This window comes from Miscanthus floridulus, chromosome 5, assembly GCF_019320115.1.
Source record: "Miscanthus floridulus cultivar M001 chromosome 5, ASM1932011v1, whole genome shotgun sequence".
In the NCBI taxonomy this organism is placed as follows: domain Eukaryota; kingdom Viridiplantae; phylum Streptophyta; class Magnoliopsida; order Poales; family Poaceae; genus Miscanthus; species Miscanthus floridulus.
The window spans coordinates 147844522-147870231 of NC_089584.1; the positions used below are offsets into that span (position 1 = coordinate 147844522).

Genomic DNA, 25710 nt, shown 5'->3' on the forward strand with positions numbered 1-25710 from the left:
TCCTATGCCCGCAACGTGTCTCATGCCCCGCACCGTGGCCCACGCCACTCCATGTCCCGTGCCCGCACCGTGCCCCCCGCGCTTTATGTCACGCGCCCGCACCGTGGCCCGCACGCACTTCGTGTCCTGCGTCGCTCCGTGTCCCGTGCTCGCACCGTGGCGCCCCCTCCACACCTACGCGCATGCAGGCGGACCCAAACTACAACAGGTGGCTGCTCTATATGGGTCTCACTGCAACATGTGCAACACCAGATCTATCTTGCAACATCTAGATGAAACACTTGCAACATATGTCTGAATCAATTAAAACACTTACAACATACGTATGAAACACCAAGAAAACATATGTGTAGCCATTACAAAATATGTACAACATCCAAATAAAATATTTGCAACATATGTGTGAAACATATGCAACATCTGGATGAAACACTTCCAAATATATGCGTGAAACATATAAACACCCATATAAAACACGTGCAACCTACGCCTGAAGCATTTGAAACATTTGGAACAACAATACACTTGCAACATACGTGTATAGCCACTGCAACATATGCAACATCCACGTGAAACACTTGCAACATAAAAACACTTACTGCAACATAAGACTAAAAACAAATGAAACATTTAGAACATACTCTTGCAACATGTGCAACATCCCGACCTAGTTTTGCAACATCCGTAAGAAGCACTTGCAAACATACCTCTGAAATATCTGAAACAATTAAAACATACACTTGCAACATGCGCTTTCAGCGCAACGCAACATCTACTTGATGCTCGGGAGAATGGAGGCTCGTCGGCGTGTGGAGTTCACCAGAGGCAGTGGCCCGCCGACACTTGGAGGCGGTGGCCCAACGGTGGCGGCTGCATGACGTGGAAGGGAGACATCGGGCGCACGACGTGGAAGGGAGGCATCGGCCTCGCAACGTGGCTGGGAGGCAGCGGCCGCATGACTGGGAGAGGGCAGCAGCACGTCGCGCTTGGCAGGGCTAGCAGCCGAGTGCAGAGCGCGTCGTGCATGGCAGACCCAGTGGCCGAGCGTTGTGCCTCAGAAGCGGTTCGCTGACCTAGCGTCGTCGCGCACGAGCGGCTGCCATCGGGGCTTACTTGCCTCCGCACCGCCGCGAGCTCGCCTTTACGCGGAGCGCGTGCCACGGAGCTCTCCTGCCTCCACGCCGTCGCCCGCGCGGCTCGCTGGCCCCGCGTAGTCGTGCACGAGTGACTGTCACAGGGCGCTCGCCTGCCTCCGCATCGACGTGAGCTCACCTCTACGCAGACTGCATGCCGCTGGGGCTTTCTTGCCTCTGCACAGGTTATTGGGCTGGCGTCGTGGCCTATTAACGGAGCGTCCGTACGGTTCCCAACATTATTATCATTCAAAAATGTACATAGAAGTTCAGGCAACCAGAGTTTACGGTGGGCCGGTGGTTGATTCCTCACGGGCTTTTATGGGCTGCCAAATTTCAATTGTGTTGTTGCCTAGGCTTCGGCCTTTGGGGGGTGCAGCAAATTAGATCAAGAGGGTGCATATAGGACCGAGATGGGTTGCTAATAGCTAAATTTCATTTTCAGGGAGGTGTATCTACACCTATGGGCCACTACTGGGCTTCTCCACTAAATCTAGCGGCGCGCGGCTCCGTCAGATCCGGACTGCAAGTACTAGCCACAAGCCCACAAACGACCTCGTTGATCGCCTTCGCTGCGTCCATCATCTTGATCATCACAAAGTTCCAGATTTACAGCGTCACTGTTTCCTGTGGGGGGAGTTGAGCTGACATGTCAGCAGCCCAGTGACATCGCTTGTAGCGAGTGCCTGAACTATATTTTGTCATGGTTTTGAACACTTTTTGTTTTTTGTCACCACAGGAACATTTGGTAATGGAGACGTTTAATTGCAGCCTGCTGCCAATCTTAATAATTTTCTCCTTCCTCAGATAATGATCCAGAGAGGAAATAAGGAACACGGTTACACCCAGGTTCCTTATCCCAGAATCTCGAATTAAGCTACAGCAAGTTGAATAGTTGTTTAGAGCACTGCAACTCGGAACCACAAGAAATGATGTCCATGATATATATCAACTAGAAAGTTCACCTGGAAGTACACAGCAGTACCATCTGCCCCACAGTAAGCCACACAACCTGGACATCAGCAAACAGATATTATGAATTTATAAGGACCACTACATGCTTGTCACCTTGAGTTGAGGCCATGAGTACAATGGCATATCACCATGACAAGCCATCATCATCATTCATGCAGCACAAACAAGCCCTAGCATACATAGCAACCATCTACTCCGTCCCATGCAGCTTCCTTCACTTGAACATGGAGATGTCAAACACACGGGCGGAGCCATCTGATGAGGCGGAGACCATGGTGTTGCCGTCGGCAGTGATGGCCAGCGACTGTACTACATCTGCATGCCCACTCAACTCCCTGGCGCAGTCTCCAGAGAGGCTGTCCCAGATGCGCACCTTGCCGTCAATACATCCTGATGCAACATACCTTGACGAGCCTAGCCATGCCAGTGATGTCACGCCCTCCTGCATCAATGCATGCGCAGAAGAATGGATGAATGATTGAACGAACAAACTGCAAGTGCACACAGAGGGAAGAAACAATCGACCCACATTATGTTCGCAAATGCATCGGCTGGATTGGTGCGTGAGGTCCCAGATGATCAGCTTTTGATCCATGCTCCCTGTAGCTACCCAGCCATAGCTGCAGACAAGAAATTAAGTCACAATCTGCAACAAAATCGTGTTGCCATTTAATTTGCCAATTAATTTGAGACACTACCTTGACGAGATACCAACACACTCAATGGAATTGGTGTGACCTATTAATGAGCCAACAACCTGAAAAAACACCAATTATTGATCAAAAGGAGAGAAATGGCGAGGAAAAAAAAACAAAGACCAGATTGAACTATAAGGTACACCTACCTGGCCCGAGTTTACATTCACAATGTGCACAGAACTGTCCTTGGAGCCGCTAACTACCATTTGTGAATCCAAAGTCATTGATATGCATGTCAATCCATCAGAATGATAGCCATGGCCTACAATAAGGGAAACAGAAATACCAAACAAATTTCATGTGTCTGCTTGATTGAGCACTGCACATCTAAAACTATATGTGGTCATTACAACATATTCACTCTTTTCCAAATTATTATACTTTCAGATGAAATTTGTCCTAAATCAAACTTCTCTAACTTTGATTATGTTTTTAGAAAAAATATATTAACAGCTATTCCCTCCGTTCCAAATTATAAGACGTTTTGGCTTTTCTAGATACATTGCTTACTATGTATCTAGACATAGTGTATATCCAAATGCATAGCAAAAGTTATGTATCTAAAAAAGCCAAAAACGTCTTATAATTTCGAATGGAAGGAATACAAGCCTACAAGTTCAAATAAATGATCTACAAAAGTCAAAAACACATTTCATGGAGAATTTAATGAAACTGATGTGATGTTCTAGATGTATTTTTCTATAAACTTGGTCAAAGTTGAAAAAAAAGTTTGCCTTAGGATAAAGCCAAAGTGGACTAATTTAGGACGGAGGGAGTACATGGCAATTTACCTCGAACAACATGTCTGCTTTGTGCACTTCTTGGGTCCCATATCCTCAAAGATGCATCATCCGATCCAGTACATATAAGTTTACCTTCACAAGGAACAGAGCATTCATAGGTAAACCTACATAGGCAACCAAACCGCAACTTTATTAATAGGCAGATGCATAGCAATCAAGGAACCGTGATTATACCATCTGGAGTAAAATCACCACATGTCACTGTGTTACTATGTCCAGCAAAGGTATTTAGAATGGCATTATGGTCAGCATTCCACATCCATACATTACAACCCTCTGATCCTGCGATTATCAAATGTCCCCGAGGATGCCATTTAAGCCACTACAAAATCAAACATGTAAGTCACAATACGAGATTAATCATCGAATAGTGATGTATTTTGTGATGGAAAGGAAGGGTTTCACAATGGAAATAAGTTCAGTTGAATGAGATCAGAATATCGCACCTCAAAACCTGACCCAGAACCCTCAAGGGTTCCCTTGAGAGTTCGTGTAGCTGTATTCCACACATTTATTTGCCCATCAAAACTTCCACAAGCCAACAAATTCCCATCTGAACTGAAAGACACTGTGCTGACAGTATCCTTATGTCCTGTATTAAGAACGGCTATTCTGTAAGTTTCCTGAGCTTGCAAATCAACAATGTGGAAAAATAATGAGCATGCATCAACATGGAAAAATACTACTACCTCTGTTCCAACTTATAAGACGTTTTGGCTTTTTTAGATACATAGATTTTGCTATGCATTTAGATATAGACTATGTCTAGATGCATAGAAAAAACAATGTATCTAGAAAAGCCAAAATGTCTTATAATTTGGAACGAAGGGAGTACATGAGAAGAGGCTAACTAATAGTAGATACGAAATGCAGGAAAAGCATAGAAATTAGATAGTGAATTACATCCATGTAGAAGATGAGGATGTCATGAAATTCCAGCACAATACAAAATACAGAAAACCAACATGATACATGTACCACCACTATTTACATGGACAAGAACAAAGTTCATTTCATGTAATGTTCGGGATAAACAATAATGAATGAAGACAACAAAAAATATCATCATACATGAATTCAAACAAATCAAGAGTGGGAGTACTTCACATATAAAAAAACGAAATAAAAGCACAGAGATCTCAGAGCTAGTACAGAGATATTTCGATAATAATTGCCATCCAACAAATAAAAAAATAACAAAGAAAACTATACCAGTCAGCTCCAAGGCACCCTCTTCTGATCCAATCCTCCACAGAAATCCCCTATCATCTTTGCCTCCAGAAGCCACAAGTGATGCATCTGTAGGACTGCACGCAACAGTGAAGATTTCATCTGTACCCAGAAAAATGGAAGGAACGATCTAAGGAGTATTAGTGTAATTATTATCAAAGAAAGGCGCTGAGATGTGTAGGATACCAGCATTAGGATAGGAAACATGGAATTTGCTATCCAAATTTTCCAGGGCACATATTAATCTGTGGTTGTAAATTGAAAATCATTGCACCATATTACACATAGCACTACTCTGCAGGTCAGCACCACAGAAGCAGTGTGAGCTTCATTTTTCTTGTGTAACAACTTGCCTTTGTGGCCTTGGAATGTGTATGTAGAATCATCGACGTCTTCTGAGTCAACTGGAAACGAAAGTAGCCATTAGATTGCATAACGAAGCATCGCCGGATAACTTAATTAGAATGTACATCATGAAAAGTGAGCAACTGAGCACATCATCAAGTGCAGGTTTCTATCTAAATGAAAATTTCAGAAGGACAAGAGCCGTTATTCTTCAGAATGCAAATGGAACTAGTAGCAAGAAGATAACAAGAGTATGTAACACAAAGGGAGCTAACTGCACTATTTAACGAGGCATAGATACAGAGAATAGCCAGTTGAACTGTCTGATTGATGCATCCTTGGAGACCTTGAACAGCCAAGCTTAGGATGCAGGCATCAAGTGAATAAGTGATACATACAAGAACATCACATAGCACTAGAATATGAAAATCGCTCCGCACTAACTATGTCAGACCAAAAACTATCTCAACCTCCTCAAGAACTATCTGAGAGGCTAGCCGGCGAATAAAAAAACAGATAATAAACCAAACAAAATCCACCCCTACGTACCCATCCCGCCGCCAACGTCGTCATCTTCTTCGTCGCGGTCGGGGAGATCTGACAAGGTAAGGCAAGCACGAATAAGCAGCTGCAGCTGGCGATGGAGTAAGGAAGTAAGAAGGTAAAGGTAAGTAGAAGGGAGACTAGCACTGCTGATCAACCTTCTTCGTCGATGAAGACCTCCTCCTCACCGTCAGATCCTTCGCCGGGAAGCTCGCCTGAGATACTCATCGCCGCCGCCGCCGCCGCTGTCTGGGGATCGCACAACTGCGTGTGCAAAGCAGCAGAAACGAGACAGGAAGGGCCTTCTAGTCAGTCTGGGCTGGTGGATGCGGGCGAGGGACCAAGCGCTGGGTCACCGGCGAACGATAGGCTTGCAGATGGCGGCGGGGCGACCGGCGTGCACCTGTCGGGGGGACTGGGCCTGGGGGTGGTCAGCGGCAGGGTATTTTTCGCGCTTTCGCTCGCTCGTGCCACGAGCCCACGACCCGATCCGAGCCTGACCTACATTTTATTTGGGTTGGGCCAGCATAGACCAAATTGGCTCTGGATTACGCAGTTCATTATGATTTCATGGGCCAATGCCAATGACAATTCTAGAATAGAAGCGGCACGCAAGTCGCCGAAGTTTAATTCCAGTTTCAGTCGGTAAATAACAAATGTTTTGCCACTTAACCTCGTCTGGTCACTACATACAGCTTAAGATCCTGGCAATAAGCATAGCGTTGCACCTAATAGTGCTGCCAAAGAATGTCTTCCAATGTATCCAAACCATTCGAAAAGCAACTGTTCGACCATTAGATCATGCCTGCATTTATAACCTATATATGGAAGAACTTCACACTAGCATTACGAAGCCAAAGCCAAGAAATCATTTTGCTTCCATTCATAGATGATGAGAACGTCATGTTACAAGCCTAGTTGATAGGCAAACCGCAAACGCCTCTTCTTGGATAAATTTGGTAAGGTAGTACATCTACCTCCATCCTCTAATGCGAGAAAAGAGAAAAAGGGCAAAGCATGGCAACAAGGTGTCGTCATCAAAATTTGGATCACTTTCTTGCACACAAGACTTGCCTACCACCAAACCAAAGGTTGGTTCTCATGGGACCAAGCTACGGAGCTACCTGGATAAAAACTTCTTGATTGAGAGGATCTTGTCAGCTAAACATACTCCAGATCTCATTCATCTACCAACTACCAATCATGACATTGCAGACCTGTCGGGTCCTAGAGATCCAAACCACACACCATCATCACCATTCTGCAGTCGGAATCCTTGATTCAATAGTTTCTGATGTACCAATCGAGCTTGACATCCAACAGTGCAAGAATCTGCAGTCCTGTTTCAACTTCATACCAAACCCTGACATTTCTTGGTTCTGGTGTTCTGCATTTGCATCTCCGAATGCTTCACTGTTTGGTTCCTTACTTGCTTCTCCACACTCAAGAACATAACATTGACACTCAAGAATAAACATCATCCTGTCAAGGCAAGGGAGTAATCCAACGTCATGTTATAAGACCATGAATACGTCTGTGCGGGGACACATCAAAATTGCACGGGGCTCTTCACTGGCCCATGTCAAGGCCCAGCCAATATATAGGCTTTCAGCTAAACAAAGGAACGAGCTAAAGATTGATGCTCGCTGCTTAACTGAACAAACCATTCAGAAATCTGTTTCACTTGCACAACAAAGGGGCCTGATAATTGTCTACTTTCAGTGGCAACAATTTTGTCAAATGGCAAAACACATGCACATCAAGAATTCTATGGTGATAGATTCTCTGTTCATGCATTGGAAAATAAAATAAAAAAAATAAAAGCATGGAACAGTTCAATACAGGACAGTATATGGGCAACAGGGCAAACTTTCCAAGTTGGCTGACAAGTACTAACAGAGCAGCTGAATAGTCATGGCACATGCACGATTCAAGAATCTCCAGAAGACGGACAACGACATTGTTGTATGTCCACTCGCAGCTCTAAAAATGGAGACAAAATAATCAGTCGATACTGGAACAGATTATATAAAAAGTCAATACTGTGCACAAAGTCAGAATCAATGGCTTACAGCCCAAAAAAGTTATATTAGCGCATCAAAATTTGTATGCATGTATACTTGGTGAAAAAACAAAAAATATCAAAGAGAACAAAAATTAAGAAGATATCACAGATGATCATACCATATAAATCCCAAAGAGCTCGAGCAAAGAAATTAGCTCGGTGACGGTGAAGTAGCATAAGTTAATTGCTGCAGGGTAGTTATGAGTATCCTCAGACAGTTTTCCTTGCTTGAAGATATTACAAGTTTCACTACATCTGGTATCAAGTCCACTTGATCCCAAATGAGAACTGCACCTTGTGATATTTTCATTTGAGCAGGCACGGTTATTCCACTGCAGAGAACATAAATCCAGCTCATCCAATAGTGAAGAGATGAAACCATCTATGGAAACCGTATCCACATTAAACAAGCAATGTGCACAGGATGGTAATGTTAAGGCACAGAGAAGTGTCCTTGCTCTCAAGAAGCAGGACAACTAACCGTATAGCTGTCATGAGAAAGTTGCAACTCTTTGGTGGGAGAAACTTATCACCAAACATGGAACCAAAGACATGGAGAGCCAGCAGAGTCCAGAAAAGATTACTTTTACCCATCTGAAGAACTTTGTATGAAACCTCTAATACAATGTCCACTCTACCCACTTCCACACATATTGAAGCCAACAGAATGCAAGCCGTGATAAATTCATTTATTTTTGCAGGTTTAACAGATAGCTGTATACCAGTTTCATCATCTAATTCATGATCCTTGCTTGCGCCAAAAACCTTCTGTGTCATTTTCTCGCAGACTACAACTTCTTTGTTCAGGAGAAAATCTTCAATTAAGGAGATAAGAATATCCAGCTCATCCCCTCTCAGAATGGTCCACCTTGTTTCCATATGAGATTTCACTGCAAAGAAGATAACAAATTGAAATTGTAACCCAGGAGTTAGCATATGATACTGATCAAAGACTATCAACAAATCAATATAATAGCTTCATCAAAGCATAGAATGAGTTAGTAGCAATGTTGTTGATGTAAACAAAAGCGCATTGGGTAGTTGTGAAGAAAGGTAGGAAAAACATCACATTCCATAGTGTGTGCATCAAAGCAATTCTGAACTACGTAATAACATGTACGTGATAACAGGCCACTGATAGAATGCTACAGCTACATGACAAGCAAACCCTTCATAGACAACTAGTGGCCACATCTAAAAGGCATAGAAGCCTATGATCAGACATTTTCACTATTAACCAGAATAAAAAGAGAGGAAAGTTTAACATACAAATTTTGGACCTAATCCGAGCTACAAAAACAGACAGAAAGCAATTAAATTGTATAAGACTTTCAGATGATGAGGCAAAATTTCCGTCCGCCAAAGTTTCTTCTGCAAACCTAATATCCCACAACAAAAGGGAAAATATGAGGGAAACCTTCTCACTGCAAAAAGAAATCAGATCATTTAGTTTTTATAATAAATTGCAAATGAAAGAGTGCATATAAAGCCCGAGCTAAACAAGTGCAAGCAAACCTACTCTGTAGGTAGCAATGTGTTAGTTGACACTTTATCAAGCAATGGACCATCAACTAAAGCTTTGTTAGAATGCTTTTGAGATTGAGAACTCAGCATCTCCCAATACCGAAATATGTTCATCATGTTGCTTCTTTTCATTCTTGTAAATCCAACTAAGTGCATTGGAGGTTTTTCAGATCCACAATGACGCCCAAGCGTAGAGACTGAGTTGTTGGCTTGGTCACTGTTATTTCACTTGTCCCAACATTAGCTTGCAGCCCAGGACTTGATGAATTGTCACAAATCTGATGTGAGCTGTTTTTGGTAGGCACTTCCTTGGATAAATGTAAAATGGAATTTGAATGACCACTGCAGGTACTTCCTGATAACACTGGTCTGCTTATAATGTCTAATCCCTCAGCAGAAGATGCTACAGAATTCTGGGCCACATCCTCATGCAAAAGGCTGCCAAAAGAAGCGCTCGTTGGCACTACGACCAAACTGGTGCTACAAGAAACATTGACAGCTGCATTGGATTTATCATTCGCGAAAACGGGTATAGCAATGCCACTACACTCGATTATATTTGACGATGGGTCAAGCTGGATACAATTTTGAGTCGATTTCTGAATTGCAGGCTCTTTAACTTCCAATGCTTTAGACCTTGTCTTGGAATCAAGGGCATCAGATCCTAAGGCAGGACAATCGTTGAGAGATCTACCCGAACTGTGAGGTTCTGCATATGTAGGCACCCTAGTTCTACGGGGTCGAATAACGGTCAGGTTTGGTGAAAGGGGTCTCTCCTCTGCCTTTCTATACTTTTCCTCATCTGCATCATCATCCAAATTGAACAACTTTAAGCAGTTTTCCCTCACCATTTCCTTAAAGGGGATCAATGAAGCAAACTTGCTACTGGCACAGCCAATTCCTCCACAAGAAAACACTTTAGAAGGGAAACTGAGTGGAGGAGCTCTATCAGAGACAGCAAGATATTTTCTCCTGTGATTTTCCATGTCACCTTCAGTCACACACATGGTGTTATTTCCTTGCTGCAGACACAAAGGATCATCATCAAATGCTAATGTGACATTTGAAGTGGCGGCATGCCGGCATGCCCCTTTGATTTCAAATGCAGCAAATCATTTTTAGAGGGAAGATAAGCAGAGGGTTCTGGAGACCTTTTGGTCCTTTTTCTCTTCCTATCACCACAATGCGTTTCTCTTTTATCTGTAACTTCCATACCACAAGACAAGGGTATCCTCAATGCTTCTGGAGGCAATGCTCTATCATTACTAACTTTAGGAGGCAGCTCGGGAACAACTGAATTCTGTTTTTTTCTTACATCTGTCGATGAGAGAAATAGGTTATCCTTACCCTGTGAGCCCATGAATTTTTCATCAGATATGGATGTTGGACATGAAGATCTGTGCTGACTTTTTTACTTTGTTCTGTGAGAACTAGTACCTGAGATTGGTCGTGAGCAGCTTTCTCTGGGTAACTGATATGAAGTGTATTCACTTGGGATAGAAGAGCCAAATGGAACTATCCCAGCCTGCAACCCAAAATATGGGGCAGGAACTGAATCATTAGGAAGCAGCTTCTGTTCAAAGCCACGTATCTCCGGATACTGATTCAATTGTAAATATGAGACAATGCCAGTAATCACATCAGTTTATATAGATAGAACATAACAAGTATAAATGAACTTTAAAAAAACATATGCAATATATCAGGAACAAGATCAAAGAATACGCAGGTGATATCTACTACAACATAATTTATGAATTATAACTGCTCATTCATAGTCACTGTACAGTGATCTTGAGGGAAACCCAATATTGTGGCATTTCAATGCATATCATGATATCAACATTACAATACACAAGTGATATATTAGTTTGACCCAGCATTCCATTCGCAGAAAACATAAAGACAAAAAGTATATCATGTTTGCCATGTGAAGTCACAGCCCCCGCAACATTGAAGACATCCCCTCTGTTTCACAGATTCTTACCATTATGTTGAGAATCACCCTTTTCGCAATGTTTGCCCTTTTAAAACAGGTGTGGCTACTGCAACATTTCCCCTATCTGCTAATACAAAGCAGGTTTGAGTAGTTTTATTTTCCGGGCTGGTGCCACATTTTTTTGCGGGGTGGGCCTGTAGCCTTGGAGAAATATCATGGATTGCTTCACTTAAAAGGTACACCCTTTACCTAAGAGTCCCAAATTTTCTATTTTTATAGCTTTTTTTGTGTAGTAGCCAGGAAAAAATTGCATAAATGGTGATACTATCATCAGACTAAAGAAGTAGCATGATGAACTTTCTGCAACAGTGTGTGGAAACAGCCAGCTTCCTAAAGAAATGATGATACTATGAACAGAAAATCATCAGCATGAAACAATTACGTAAAATACTCTAATGCAATAAGATTTTTTTAGTATGATCTAGCAGGCTATATGGAATTAGATGAGAAAAAATAATCTTGTCAACCACCCCAAGTACGAAATGACATGGGCTAGTGATCAGAGAGGAATATCCAAGCATTTACTCGTGGTACTAGCAAGTGCACAACTTAGGCCATTTGCAGTGTACGCTTGAAGTGAAGCCTAATAGTAGAGAGACGATTTGAGCATCGCTCCTACCACTACGACAACCGATGCCCACGCCAAAATTTCTGGGAGCGGCGAAAGTATAGGAGCCAATGCTTGAAGACTAAACAAAACCAAGGGCCCACATGCAGACATGGAATGGCTTGAAAGGTCAGCAGGGCATTGATTGTCATCCTGCCATTTTGTACTGTTGTGAGGCATGTTAAAATGGGAAGAAGCGAGGCTGCACAATGTGAGTAGGAATTGCACCAGGCATCACTGGCGTGGCTAGCCTGTACAGTTTCAAGCGTCTGTACAGTTTCAAGCACCTCTCACGCTATGGAAGGCCTTATGACGCTTCCCCCACTGGCCCACTCATATACTTTGAAAAACAAAGAAGATTTTTTAGGACAAAATGAAGACTGAGAAAAGGTGCTATTTCAGATGGAATGACTGCCCCCCTATGATTTGATTAACAAATCAATTATTTTATTAGTATTAGAAGAAAGAAAGTCCATGAACAAATGCCAAATTGCATAGAGATGAAGAACAGTTCATTGTTCTATTAGGATGTCAGAACTATTATTACCTATTGCTAAGATATTCTTGTTTTTACCAAAATTACCTTCACAGACATAGATGAAGACAGTAATAACTAGCATGCTGGATACAGACCTCTGTTAAGACATGAATACCTTCAACACCGCGAGCAAGGTGGTCATCCAGCATGTTAAACTGACTCAGTAGCTGCGTCCAGTCTTGCTTGAAACGTTGACGCTCTCTTCTTATTAAAGCAGTTTTTGCTTTATCTAGCTTGGAGACATTCTTTACATGCTTTAGTTGTTCTTTCTTCAGCTTAAGCTTCTCTTTGAGAAGCTTTACATTTGCACTCTCAGAAGTTCTATCAACATGTCGCCGCCCTTACTTGCCAGAAGAAATTACATCTCTACCTGCAGAGAATTCATTTGCCTTTCTCTGTAAATATTCAGTCTGTTTTCTCACCTCTTCTAATTTCTGGAACAAATGGTCTGCTTGTTTTTTCTCTTCTATTGCATTCTTTGTTTCAACCTGTATGCTAGTTCGCAAATGTTCATTGAGTTTCTTCTGCTCCTCTAACTTTGCAAATAAATTGTCAGCACGGCACTTCTCTTCCGTTACTTTTTTCTTCTCAACTTCAATAAGTGCTTTGTTCTTTTCAGATAATGATTTCTCTGAATCAGCACGTTTCTTTTCTCTGGCTACCTTCTGCTTCTTCGCTTTGGCCCTTTTAAGCATTTCTTCTGTTTTCTTAACCTGAGCAGTCAACTGTGCTCTGATTTCATTTCCTTCACTCCTCGACCTTTCACATGATGCTCTCCAATCATTGGCAGCTTTTCTTTCCGTATCAGCAACTCTTCTATACTCTTCAGACTTCTGTGTTTCTGACTTCAATATCCTATGCATTTCTAGAGTTTTGCACTTTTCTTCTTCAAAATTTTTCTTCTCAGAAGTAATCTTCTTCCTTTCTTCTCCTAACACCTGTATGAGCTTTCTATTTTCTTCCTCCAATTCAGAGATGCGTAAAAATTCATCATTATTTTTGCAGGTATTTTGTGTTTGCTTCAAACTCGAATTTTGTGTCTTTAATTCAATTATCTCCTTCTCCAGTAGATCTCTGGCATCAGACTCAGTTGCCCTAGCTGCTTCTGCTGAATCCCCTCGGAGGCGTTCCTCCTTGAACACTACTCATCACAGATAAAAACAGAGAGAATACAACATTAAAGAATGGTACACATAAGAATGGTTTCAAGATGCATGCACGATGCACATAACTGTTCATCAAGAATTACATATGCTTCGGGTGGGTGACATCAAATCACGTAATCAAGTGTTTGAGAGTGTACTACGGTAAGGATAAAATCGGGGGGCTAATAGATGCTAACAAATAAATGATGCATTGAAGAGAAATCAAACATGATGTTAACGAATACATGAAGCATTAATGAGAAATCAGACATACTTTGAAAGGCATCTTCTCTGTGATAGGCACCTTCTGCTAAAATTCCTACTAGCATGCTATGAAATTAGAACTAGAGTATTAGATACTTTATAGAAGTAGTTTTTTATAAGGAAAAAGTTGCCAAAGGGCCTCTAGTCTAGTTGGTCATGGGAGCGAATTTCAGGTTCGACTCCCCGTGGGAGCGAATTTCAGGCTGAGATTAAAAAAATCCCCTCGTCCGTCCCATATCCAAAGCACTGGGGGGCACTGTCCCAATTCTCACTTGAGCGACGGAAAGCCACCGTGTAAGGGTGGGTCGGGGGTTCGGGGGGTTTTCTTGGCCTGGTGAGAAGTTCTTCTTATTTGGAATGTTGTGGGGGCGGTCTTAACCCCTTCAGGTCGAGTTTTTTATAAGGAAAAAGTTCACTTTCTTTGAGTGCAGCCTTGGTATGAAAAAGGAAGAGCCAAAATACTTGAGAGTTTTACCTGTGTACCATTAAAAAAGATGGCCCTTTCCTACGTGCCATTAAAAAGTTCAGGCGCACCCAGGTGCCATGACACTTTATTTTTTTCCCTTCCAAACCATTCCGTCCACTTTTCCATCTAACGGTGTCAATCTGCATTGAAAAAAGTCCCAAATGCCCTCACCTCGCTGACCAAACGAGATGTGTAAAGTTTAACAAGGGGCTATACAAGACACATTATACAACGAATTTATAAGATAGAAAGGGTAGGGATAAACTGTAAAGAGATCTTCTCAACCTTCAGCCATGGGCCGCTGCGGCAGAGCCAGCCAGCTAGGCCAGCTTCGGATCGAGGAAGAGGAACAGTAGAGGAGGTGGTGGAGGCGAGGAGTCAACCCAGCTTGCTAGCCATGGACGGATCGGTCGCGGAGCTGGAGGCGGCGAAGCGGGTGGTGATGCGGTGGGACTTGGCCTCGGTGGGCGCCAGCGTGGGACGAGCCGATGCTGTTCGACAGCGGCGGGGACCGGGCCGAGGCCGACCGGTTCCTCCGCGCTGTCGACGACCTGCGCCGGCTCGCGCCGCCGTCGCCCACGGCCGTCGGGAGCCCGCGCCGCCTCTCGTCGTCCTCGGCGGTGAGGAGCGGCGCCGTGCAGGTCACCATGGCGCGGCTCGAGGACGAGTTCCGCCATGTGCTGTCGTCGCGCGCCCTCGACCTCGAGATCGAGGCGCTCGCCGACCTCAGCTCGCTCTCCATCAACAGCGACCGCTCCAACTCCGCCTCCTCCGCCGACCTCCCCGCCGCCGCCGCCGCCGAGGACGACTCCGTGTCCTCCTCCGCCGACGTCCCCGCATGGCTGCCGCCGAGTACGGCCGCACATGTCAGGGCTGTCAAACGGTGAAAATCAAACAGAAGGTGGACGGAATGGCTTGGGAGAGAAAAAAATAAAGTGTCATGGCTCCTGGATGCGCCTAAACTTTTTAGTGGCATATAGGAAATGACCATCTTTTTTAACGGTACACGGGTAAAACTCTCAAAATACTTGCCTTTCAGCATAAATCACAAAAATCAACAGTATAACTACACAAATTCACAAAATGTAGGTCAAGAATTACTAGATACAATGTGTACAGACTGAACATGTACATTACCTCTGCATACTTAGGGTGATCTTTTCTTTCTATTTGTAACTAGAATTGCAATGCAGAAAAAGAAAACAAAGAAAGCAGCACACTGGGAAAGAAATCAGGGAACACATTAGGAACCTTTGCTGAGCTCCGAGTTCTCCTTGTGCAGCTTCTCGTTCTCAGCCTGCAGGAGCTTCACCGCCTCCCGCAGCGCCGTCCGGCTCGTCTCCAATTTCTGGTACTTCTTCCACAGCTGCGGAACCCACCCAAATGGGCAAACCCCAAAAGAAAACACCCAAAAAATGGAGACAATTCCCTGTGTGCCATTAAAAAAGATCGTAATGCCTTATGTCCCCTGGAAAAGTTCAACGATCTTCAGCGTCACTACTCCAACTTTTTCGTGTCCTCCATGCCACTTCCGTCAGTTTAGGCTCTAACACCTCAATAATATGATTTTTTTAAGATATATTAATCATATCAAATCATTTTTTACGGAATTAAATGAAAATAATTTTTATATGAAAATTATAGATCTCGACGAGATCTACAACTTTCTAGTTTTGAGTTTTTTTATTTGAAGTCGTTAAGATGCCCAAAAAAATTATTAACATATTTAGACTTAAGGGTATTTTCGTCTTTTCACACTTGTTTGACGGCATTAGAGCCCAATATGACGAAAGTGACATGGAGGATACGAAAAAGTTAGACTAGTGGCGCTGAAGACCGCTGAACCTGCGATCTTTTTTTATGGCCCAATGGGAATTCCCCCAAAATGAAGAGACGTCAATGAAGAAGACAAGAACCGAACAAGACAGGATGCGGCGTAGTGGTGAGAAGAGGGAGGGTCAACTACCTTCGCACAGCACGGGTTGGGGCCGCCTACGCCGGCTGCGGCGGAAGAGTGTCACACCCTTGGCCGTCGACGAGGGATCGCCGCCGACGTGAGCACGAACGCAGCGGATATACGAAACGAGGTCGCCGGCAGGGCAAGCCCTCTGCCTTGGCGAGTTTCAGTTTTACTGAATACGAGTTCGATCGTTCTTACAGAAGGTGTCGGGGTGTTTTATTCCCCTTACAAGTCTGACCACTCGGGTCCACAAAACAGCGACACACATGTAAAACAGCTATTATAAATACGTAAACGTAGATATGAAGACGCCTTCTTCTTCCAACGCCTCTTCTCCCTGTTCATTGTCCAGCACCTCTTCAGATAGCGTCTCCAGGCGCGACATCTCCCCCCGCTTGAGAATCAGCTTGTCCCCAAGCTGGTGCATCAAGAAAGCGTTGTTTGAGCACGTAGTAGTCCTCCCATGTGGTGATCGATGGAGGCAGCTTGGTCCAGGTCACCTTGATCTGAGGGATTGATGTATTACCCTTTTGCACTAGGTGACGCTCCAGGATTGATAGTGGTTCTGCAGCAGCCGCTTCCAGATCAGTTGTAACTGGTAGAGATGCAAACACTGGTGTGTAGTTGGGCACAAAAGGCTTGAGTTGTGATATGTGAAAGACATGATGGATCATTGAATTGGCAAGAAGCTCCAAACGGTAGGCAACAGTACCGACTCTATCCAGAACTTTGTATGGTCCATAGTATTTATAGGCCAACTTAGGATATGGCCTATTAGCCACTGATGACTGAGTATAGGGTTGTAATTTCAATAGAACCTGATCACCCACATTGAAATGGAAATCAGTCCTCTTCTTGTCAGCTATCATCTTCATTCTGTTTTGTGCCCTTTCCAAGCTCTGCTTTAAAGCCTCTAATTGTAACTGTCGGTGCTCTATAGTGTCAGTCACTAAGGTTGCTATATCTGGTGGAACAGATGTAACAGCTCCCAGAGAAGGCTCATATCCATATAAAGCCTTAAAAGGAGAACATCCCAAAGCTGAGTGAAGTGAAGAATTATACCATAATTCAGCCAAAGAGAGCCAGGACTTCCATGTACTTGGTGAGTCTTGAATAGCACACCTTAGATATATCTCAATACACTGATTAACTCGCTCAGTCTGTGTAACACCCCGGTGTTAAGCCTACATTTAGGCACTGCAAATCATGCATAGCATGCATCATAAAGCATATTAATCATACATGCCTAATCATGTAAACAACAACTGAAACACTGTTTCGAAACATATGAAACATGCTCGTGAAACATGAATGTTGCATATACTTGTTTAGAGTTGTGTTTGCCCGAATTTCTTGCTAGATTAGTAAAACATGGTTGGCTACTATTGTAAATCATCTAGCAATGTTTAGTTCAATTTTTGGAGCAATGTTTGTATTCAAATTAATGCCAAATTTTGCTTTAAAAATAATTCTCCAAAAATTAGGGTTTGAGTCAAAATTTACTTTAATTTTATAATTCAAAATCTATAATAAATTGGACGTTGGTCTTAAAATCAAAGTTGTAGAGGATAAAATTTTGAGCAACTTTTATTTTTGGTCCAAAGTTTGAAACTGCTTTGATTTAGCCCAAAATTTCGTTTGAATGAAAAAGGAATTCAAATTAATTTGAAAAATCTTGTTTTTACCTTCGTGGGCCTTGCGCCTCACTTCCCGGCCCAGTTCGCAAGCCGGCCCGACCCAGCTCGGCCTCCCTCCCGCGCGCCGCGCGCCGTGCCCCGACCGCGCTCAGGCGATGGCCACCGCGTGGCGACCGTACGCCGACGCCGCCCACCGGGTGGCGCTCGTGCGGGTCCCACCGCCCGCTCGCCTCGCTTAAGCTCCCGCCAGCGCCCCGCTTCTCCCCACTCGCCTCATTCCGCTCGCTCCCTCCTACTCGCAGCAGGCAGCAGCAGCCACGGCGCAGCTCAGCGCCGCCGCGCCCTTCGCCGCCGCGTTCCACCCCAGCCACCGCACCATTCCCTGCCTTCTCGCGCCACAAGCTCTGCCATCTCGCGCGCCACGCTGTGGACCCGCTCGCCTCGCGTATCGACCGGAGGTGAGGCCTAGCCTTGAGTTTTCCTTCACGCCGTCACTCGCCGGAGCTCGGCCATCGCGCACGCCTCCGTGGCCAGCCCTGCTCCGCCTTCCTCTCTTCCTCTTTTCGTGCGCACCGTGCCCGCCTCGCAATGGCGAAGCTCGATCGAGAGCCGAAGTCGCCGCTCCGGCCACCATTGCGCCGGAACGAACGCGCACCGCCACCATGCAGCGCCACCGCGCGCCATGACCGCCGGTCACCTAGCTCTGGTGGTCCTCTGGCCACGCAAGTAGCACCAGCTAGTGCGCCTTCCCTTGTGGAGTCCGTAGGTAGCAACCACACCGCCGGCGACCTCACCGCCGGTGAAAATCCGGCCGGTCAGGCCATCCCCTACCTCCGGTCGGCTGACTAGTGGGGCCGGTTGACCCGCTGGGTCCCGCCTGTCTGTCTCTGTGGAGCGGTCTTGGGTACAGATCCGGGTAAACCCAGCGTTTTCGTCGGCTGGTTTTCAAAACGATTTCTAAAATGATTTTCAGAAATGAATTAAATAGCTTGTAAAATGTAGATCTCGAGTTATATGGCTCCAAATTTGTTGAGACAAATTTTGCTAGGTTTCTTATCATCAGATCTACTTAGGAAAATTATTGCATGTCATTTTTGGGGTACTTTTTCGTAGGATTTTATTTAATCATGTATATTGCTGATAACTTGAAAAATGTGTAGAAAAATCTATAGGCTTCAGAAAAATATGATTTCAAGTTTGTTAATCTTCTTATGTCATTTACTTCCTAGGAAAAATATGTTTCATGCATATACTGTGGGAAAAGTTTTAGGTGTAGTTCAAGTACCTTTAATGGCTGATTTTTGTTATTTTTGCTAGAGAGCAAACTTTGTATAAAACATGCATGTGATAATTTTTGGACAGTTATTATATGCTATGGAGAACCTAGGAAAAATATTAATTCTGTTGTTTGACACTTTTCATAGTACAAAGTAATTTCATGCTCATTTTTATGCTATAGCTTGTCATTTTTGTGTAGGATAGTTTACTTATCCAAATGCCATGAAATTTTTATGGTAGTTTGTTTAGGATAGTATTATGCTACTGTAATTTTTTCAGATTTTTAGGAGCATCAGAAATATATGTTGCTATTGAAACCTATTATTAATTAGGGTTTAAGCAAGTGTTGCTTTAAGTATAATTAAGAAATTAGTAAAGCTTTGGTGTATCTTTGAAGCATTTCATAAGATATGTTGACTTAACATATTAGAAGTAGAAGAGAATGCAGTAGATGACATGTGCTTGTAGTATAGTTTCTTGGATGATGTTGACTACCTTGCATTTTGACATATCCATTGCATTCATCTTCTTCGATGCACCGTGTGCATAATCACTTATGCGCATTGCATCATACAGGATCGCAAACCGAGAATCCAGTCGTCATACCCGAGGAGCCCGAGGAGCAGCTCGAGGTGCAGCCGCAGGAAGTGCCAGAAGCCGACGAGGAGGACGTTGAGGAATTCCCAGAGTGCCCCGATCACCGTCCGAGCTCCTTCGAGAGAGGCAAGCCCCGGAGCATTTTTCTCCCGGTTTGCAATTATTTAATTAAATGCTTTACTTTAATTGATGCATTACGTTCAGGAGTTGTTTGCAACTGTTGCTGCATTATACCTTGTTTACCTTTGTTATACTATATCCTTGTTACCCTGGTATCCGCAGTCGAGTCAATGCTTAGCTGGCTTAGACCGGTAGAAGTCGGGTGATTTCCTGTCACCTGCGAGCTATAGGTGGTTACCTGGATCTGCTTGAATGACTATAAAGTTATGGTATAACTAAGTGTTAAATGAAGTTGAGACCGGACGGAGACTTGCAGAGTTTTGGACTGTAGTGTTTCCGTCTGTGTCGATTAAGGACCGACCGTTGTTGGGCCTCAAGTCATGTTGAACGCATGCCTTATATTTAGCTGGCCGGATAAAGTACCTTCCGACCGCGAAGCTGGGAAATTTTTCGGGCCGAGTAGATTGCCCGCAACGCACTGTGCCGGAGCAGGTGTGGTAGGACACGGGGGCAGGATGATAAGACCAAAGTGCAGTCGGTCGGCCCCCGGGTACATGTGGTTCCTGGCAAACTCGAGATTCCTGGAAAGTTGACTCGGTGACCAATATCTCACTTTAGCGGGTGAGTGAGGTTTGTGTAAGGAATAAATCACCAGCTAGTTAGGAATCGATTCGAATTGCCATCGCTCCTGGATAGTGAGCACTTGACTTGAGTTACTTCATCGTAGTAAATGTTTATGGAACACTTGGACAGTTTTAATGAATATGACAGTATGGAAGTTATTTAATGATCGTTGGTTATCATTATCTGCTTAATCACATGTTCACTCTAGTATAGGTGCAAATCTAGTCGACAGGTTAATAATAATTAACTTGACAAAAATGCTTTTCTAAAGGTTCTCGAAATGCTAAAAATGCTTCTTTTTGCAAATGAGTCAGCTACCCTACTATAAAGCCCTTCATAATCCTTGGTGTCATTTATTTTTGGTTATGTCGGGTAAGTCTAGCTGAGTACCTTCTCGTACTCAGGGTTTTATTCCCACTTGTTGCAGATGGGCAGATGTATTACGGCTACTATATCAACTGTCTTTATCCTACGATGGGTGATGCTTAGGACCATGGGCATGGTCATTCCTTATGTCTCATCTGATGCTTTTGTTGGAGATGATCATTCGCTGGCACTATATTTAAACTCCGCGTGAGTGTGTGTGTGGTTTGAACAAATGACTTTCGCTACTTTATTCGAATTGGTTTGTAATAACTATGTTTAAACTCTGATGTATCTGTGATGCGGACTTTTATGTAAGTTGTGATGGTGACCGCTAAACTTATTACGATCATGGCTGGGACACGAGTTGGTTTGAAATCCTTCGTGATTTCACGGACTACTGGGTTATACGGGCTTAAGTTTGTTCAATCATCTGCTCTGGTGGATGATTTTCTTACTTAATTTTGTATAATTGGTCGGTTCTATTACAGTCTATCCATTTGACTGGGGATGGTAGGTTGTACTAAAATGGAGGTCCACTTTGTACAGTTTAAATAGAGTTGTCCAGAAATGGCTGAGGAACACTGTATCTCTGTTAGATACAATGGTTTTTGGCAAACCATGCAATTTAACTACATTGTCCATAAATGATTGAGCAATAGAACTTGCCGTATATGGATGTCTAATGGGTATGAAGTGAGCATATTTAGCGAATATGTCCACCACTACCAAGATAACACTGAAACCCTCAGATTTATGCAAACCTTCAATGAAGTCCATAGAAAGGTCTTGCCAGATGCCATCAAGAATTGGGAGAGGTTGCAAGAGACCTAGAGGATGGTGGTGGACATGCTTAGACTGTTGGCAGATAGCACACTGTTTCACAAAATCCTCCACTTGGTGCTTCATCCCTTTCCAGGCAAAATGTTTTTTTAGTTTGTAGTATGTAGCAGCAACACCTAAATGCCCCCCCCCCCCCCAATGGCACTAGAATGGCAGACAGCAATGAGCTTAGTTTGCAGAGCAGAGTTGTTACCAATCCAGACTTGAACTTGATGTTTAATGAGTCCCTTTTCCAAACTATATCCATTTTCATCTGGACTGCTAATGGCTAATTTTTGAAGCAAGTCTTGAGCCTTTGAGTCAGTTGTATATGAGTTGAGCACCTCTTGTAACCATGCTGGTTGGACTGAGGATACCGCTTGTATTGCTAAGAGGTGAGCCATTCTTGACAGAGCATCAGCAGCAGCATTATCCTTACCCTGCCTGTATATGATCTTGAAATAGAGACCCATGAGTCTAGTCATAGCCTTCCTCTGCATCTCAGAATGCAGGTTTTGCTCCTTGAGGTATGTCAGGGACTTATGGTCGGTTAAGATGATAAATTCATTTCTCTCCAAATAGTGCCTCCATTTTTCAACAGCCATAATGAGAGCTAAAAATTCCTTCTCATATATGGAGAGACCCTTATGTTTTTTCCCCCAAGGCTTTGCTCAAATATGCTACTGGTTTGCCCTTTTGCATCAGAACAGCCCCAATGCCATCTTGACAGGCATCTATCTCTATAGTGAAAGTATCCTAGAAATTAGGTAATTGGAGGACTGGAGTTGTAGTCATCACTTGTTTCACTGTTTCAAAAGCCTTTTGTGCTGTTTCAGTCCATGTGAACTGTTTTAACCTCAGAATACTGGTTAGGGGTTTAGTGATCAAACCATAGTGTTTCACAAACCGCCTATAGTATCCAGTTAACCCCAGGAATCCTCTTAGCTCAGTAAAGTCTGTAGGGGCTGGCCACTTAAGCATATCTGCAATTTTGCTCTGATCTATAGAGACTCCCTTATTAGAGATAATATGGCCTAAGTACTCCAAACTTGATTGAGCAAAAGAACACTTGCTGTTTTTCACATAGAACTGGTTCTTTCTCAGCTGCTCAAAGACTAAGTCCATGTGATGAATATGATCCTCCATAGTGGGGCTGTAGATGAGGATGTCATCTAAAAATACTAGGACAAATCTTTTGAGGAAGGGTTGGAGGATATGGTTCATGATGCATTGGAATGTAGCAGGTGCACTGGTAAGACCAAATGGCATCACTTTGTACTGATAATGCCCTTGATGAGTTTTAAATGCAGTCTTGTGCTCATCCTGTGGCTGCATTCTCACCTAATGATAGCCAGCCTTCAAATCCAACTTGGTAAAATATTTGGAGCCTGATAATTCATCCAGAATTTCCTCAATCACAGGCATTGGAAAACGATTCTTGATGGTTAGATCATTGAGTTTCCTGTAATCCACACATAGCCTCCAGGAACCATCCTTCTTTTTTACCAATAAAACAGGGGAAGCAAAAGGACTGTTGCTATGAGTAATCAGCCCCACTTGTAACAGTTCCTATACCTGTCTCTCTATTTCAGACTTATGAAATGGAGAATAATGGTAAGGTTTAGAGTTGACAGGTATGGCAGTAGGCAACAAAGGTATTGTGTGATCATGTATCCTATGGGGTGGTAGAACTTTAGGGTCAGTAAAAACATCTTTGTATTTGGCAAGTAGCAGTTTGAGTTGATCAGACTTAGTGGAAGAAATAATGTTTGGAGGATTGAGTGTGTCTTTGTGTTGATCCACTAGAACATACGCCCACACATCATTGCCTTTTGCTGAATTAAAGACCTTTGTTGCTGAGATAGCAGTTAGGGATAAGGGTGACTGTTGCAGACCCTACAAATGCACTGTTCTATCACCTTTAGAGAATTCCAGTGTCTTAGTTTGCCAATCATAATTCATTGGGCTATGAGCAGTGAGCCAATCAAACTCTAAAATGGTGTCATAGGGGTGCATATCCAATACTATCATGTCAATGTACAAGGTGGAACCTTTGGCAAAACCAGGGTAGCTTACAAACCTTGCTGTTAGTCATAATCACCTAACCATTTGCTAACTTCACTTGTCTAGCAGGAATAGGTACCACAAGCAACTGAGCCAATTGAACAAAATGGGAGCTTATAAAGCTGTGGGTGCTGCCACTATCAACAAGAATCAACATGGTCTTGTCTTTCACTCTTGCTTTTAGCTTGATACAGTCAACACTATCAGTCCCTGAGAGAGCATTGAGAGACAATTTACCAAAGTTGTCCTGTAGTACATCTTCTACAGCCAAATCATTAAGGACCTCATCTGACAGTTCCCTGTCCAGGTCATTGAGGACTAAGGCATTGACTTGTGGCCTGTTTCTTTTGTACATACTTCTATATGTCCTGGAACATACTTTTCTCCACAGCTATAGCAAAGACCATTTGCTTTCCTATAATCTTTGAGTTGCCTATCACGCCAGAGAGAAGGAGCTTGTGGCTATGGTTTGATATCTTGTCTCTGTGGCTGGTAAGTTCTTTGTTGATAATGATGTTTGGTTTGCTTAGCCTTAGCTCTCTCAAGTACCCCTTGCTGAATCTTGGCTATGATTGACGCCTTGAGCACTGTTGTAGGCATTTGGGCTTCTATTGTACCCCTGAGCTCGTCCTTAAGACCCCTCATGTATTGCGTAGTATAGAATATATCATCATATTGAGAATTGTGCATGTTGACTTGATATTGCAGGGACTGGAACTGTGTGGTGTATTCTTCCACTTGGCCTTGCTGCCTGAGCTCCAAACGATCATTCAGAGCTGATCTGAAATCATCTGACCCAAACTCCTCTTCCACCACTGAGCAGAAATGGCTCCAGTTCTTGAAGGTATGATTCTGCTTATAAGCTTGATACCATTTAGTTGCATTCCCTTCCAAATGGATGCGGGCAGCAGTCACCCACATTCCTTCAGGCAACTTATAGAGGTCAAAATAGCTCTCACAGTTGTCTTTCTAAATCTTTGGGTCAGTTCCGTCAAATTTGGGGAATTGCATCTTAGGCATTGAGTGGTTGGGTAATTTAGGATCTTTGTCATCCTTGTGCTTTGGTTGCTTTGGTGGTGGTTTTTGATGTTTGGAAGGACCAACCTCTGGTGGTGGTTTCTAATGTTTGGAAGGACCAACCTCTGGTGGTGGTTTCTTGGAAGCAAAGATATTCTCCAAAGCCTGATGGTCACTGTCCTCTGAGGTGATAGATGTGAACTCCCCATCTCTGTACATCTCTCCTTGATCAAATTGTTGCAATGTCAGTTGGGCTACAACTGCCCCATTGGCTTTCACCTGCTGAGCAATAAGATGTTGTTCACTGGTGTACTCATCCATGACAGCAGCCTGAATATCCATTTGTTGCTTCATCTGAGTCTGGGTGGCACCAATCTCGTTGACTCGTGTGACCAACATATCAAACTGGTCCATGACCCTCTCCATGAAATTCTGCTCCTCGTCAGACTTCCTGGACATGGCGTCCAACAGCAGAGATGTCTGCTTAGATGGCTTGACTGGAGCCACAGTGATCACAATTCAAGAAGACCGTGCGCGAGCAACTGGTTTGGATGATTCCTCCTAAACCGTTGCTAGGCACTACACCACCGCCTGAGAGTGAGGCTGAGCCTTGGAATTTTACACGAGGACATGCCTCGAAACCTGAGCCCAAGGACACTCTCCCGCCAACACCACCGCACCAATTTGACCTTAAGCAACGCCGGAATTTTACGTGAGGACACCACCCCACAACCCTTGTTGTATACTCAAACTTGCCAAAGTGATCAGATGGAACAGAATAGATGCTGCCCCCACGGTTCACGCCGCCGAACCCAAGGTGTCGATGTAGTCCCCCACTTGAATGATTAGCCGAAGAAGGTGACAGATCTTGACTAGGATTATGTATAGATTTG

At 43.6% G+C, this 25710-nt stretch overlaps 1 protein-coding gene and 1 pseudogene across 1 annotated transcript; both read right to left on the bottom strand.

The window, feature by feature from the left end:
• Positions 1–2054: 2054 nt before the first annotated feature.
• Positions 2055–6133, bottom strand: LOC136454069 (uncharacterized). Its single transcript, XM_066454622.1, has 11 exons — positions 5886–6133; positions 5734–5781; positions 5193–5243; positions 4822–4941; positions 4056–4201; positions 3784–3931; positions 3598–3681; positions 2953–3068; positions 2807–2865; positions 2638–2728; positions 2055–2550 (listed from the first exon to the last, which is right to left on the bottom strand). Exons 1-11 carry the CDS (start codon positions 5953–5955, stop codon positions 2323–2325), a joined length of 1161 nt encoding a protein of 386 aa, XP_066310719.1. The 5' UTR covers positions 5956–6133; the 3' UTR covers positions 2055–2322.
• A 1206-nt stretch (positions 6134–7339) lies between these two features.
• Positions 7340–25276, bottom strand: LOC136455593 (uncharacterized; annotated as a pseudogene).
• Between the last annotated feature and the right edge of the window lie 434 nt (positions 25277–25710).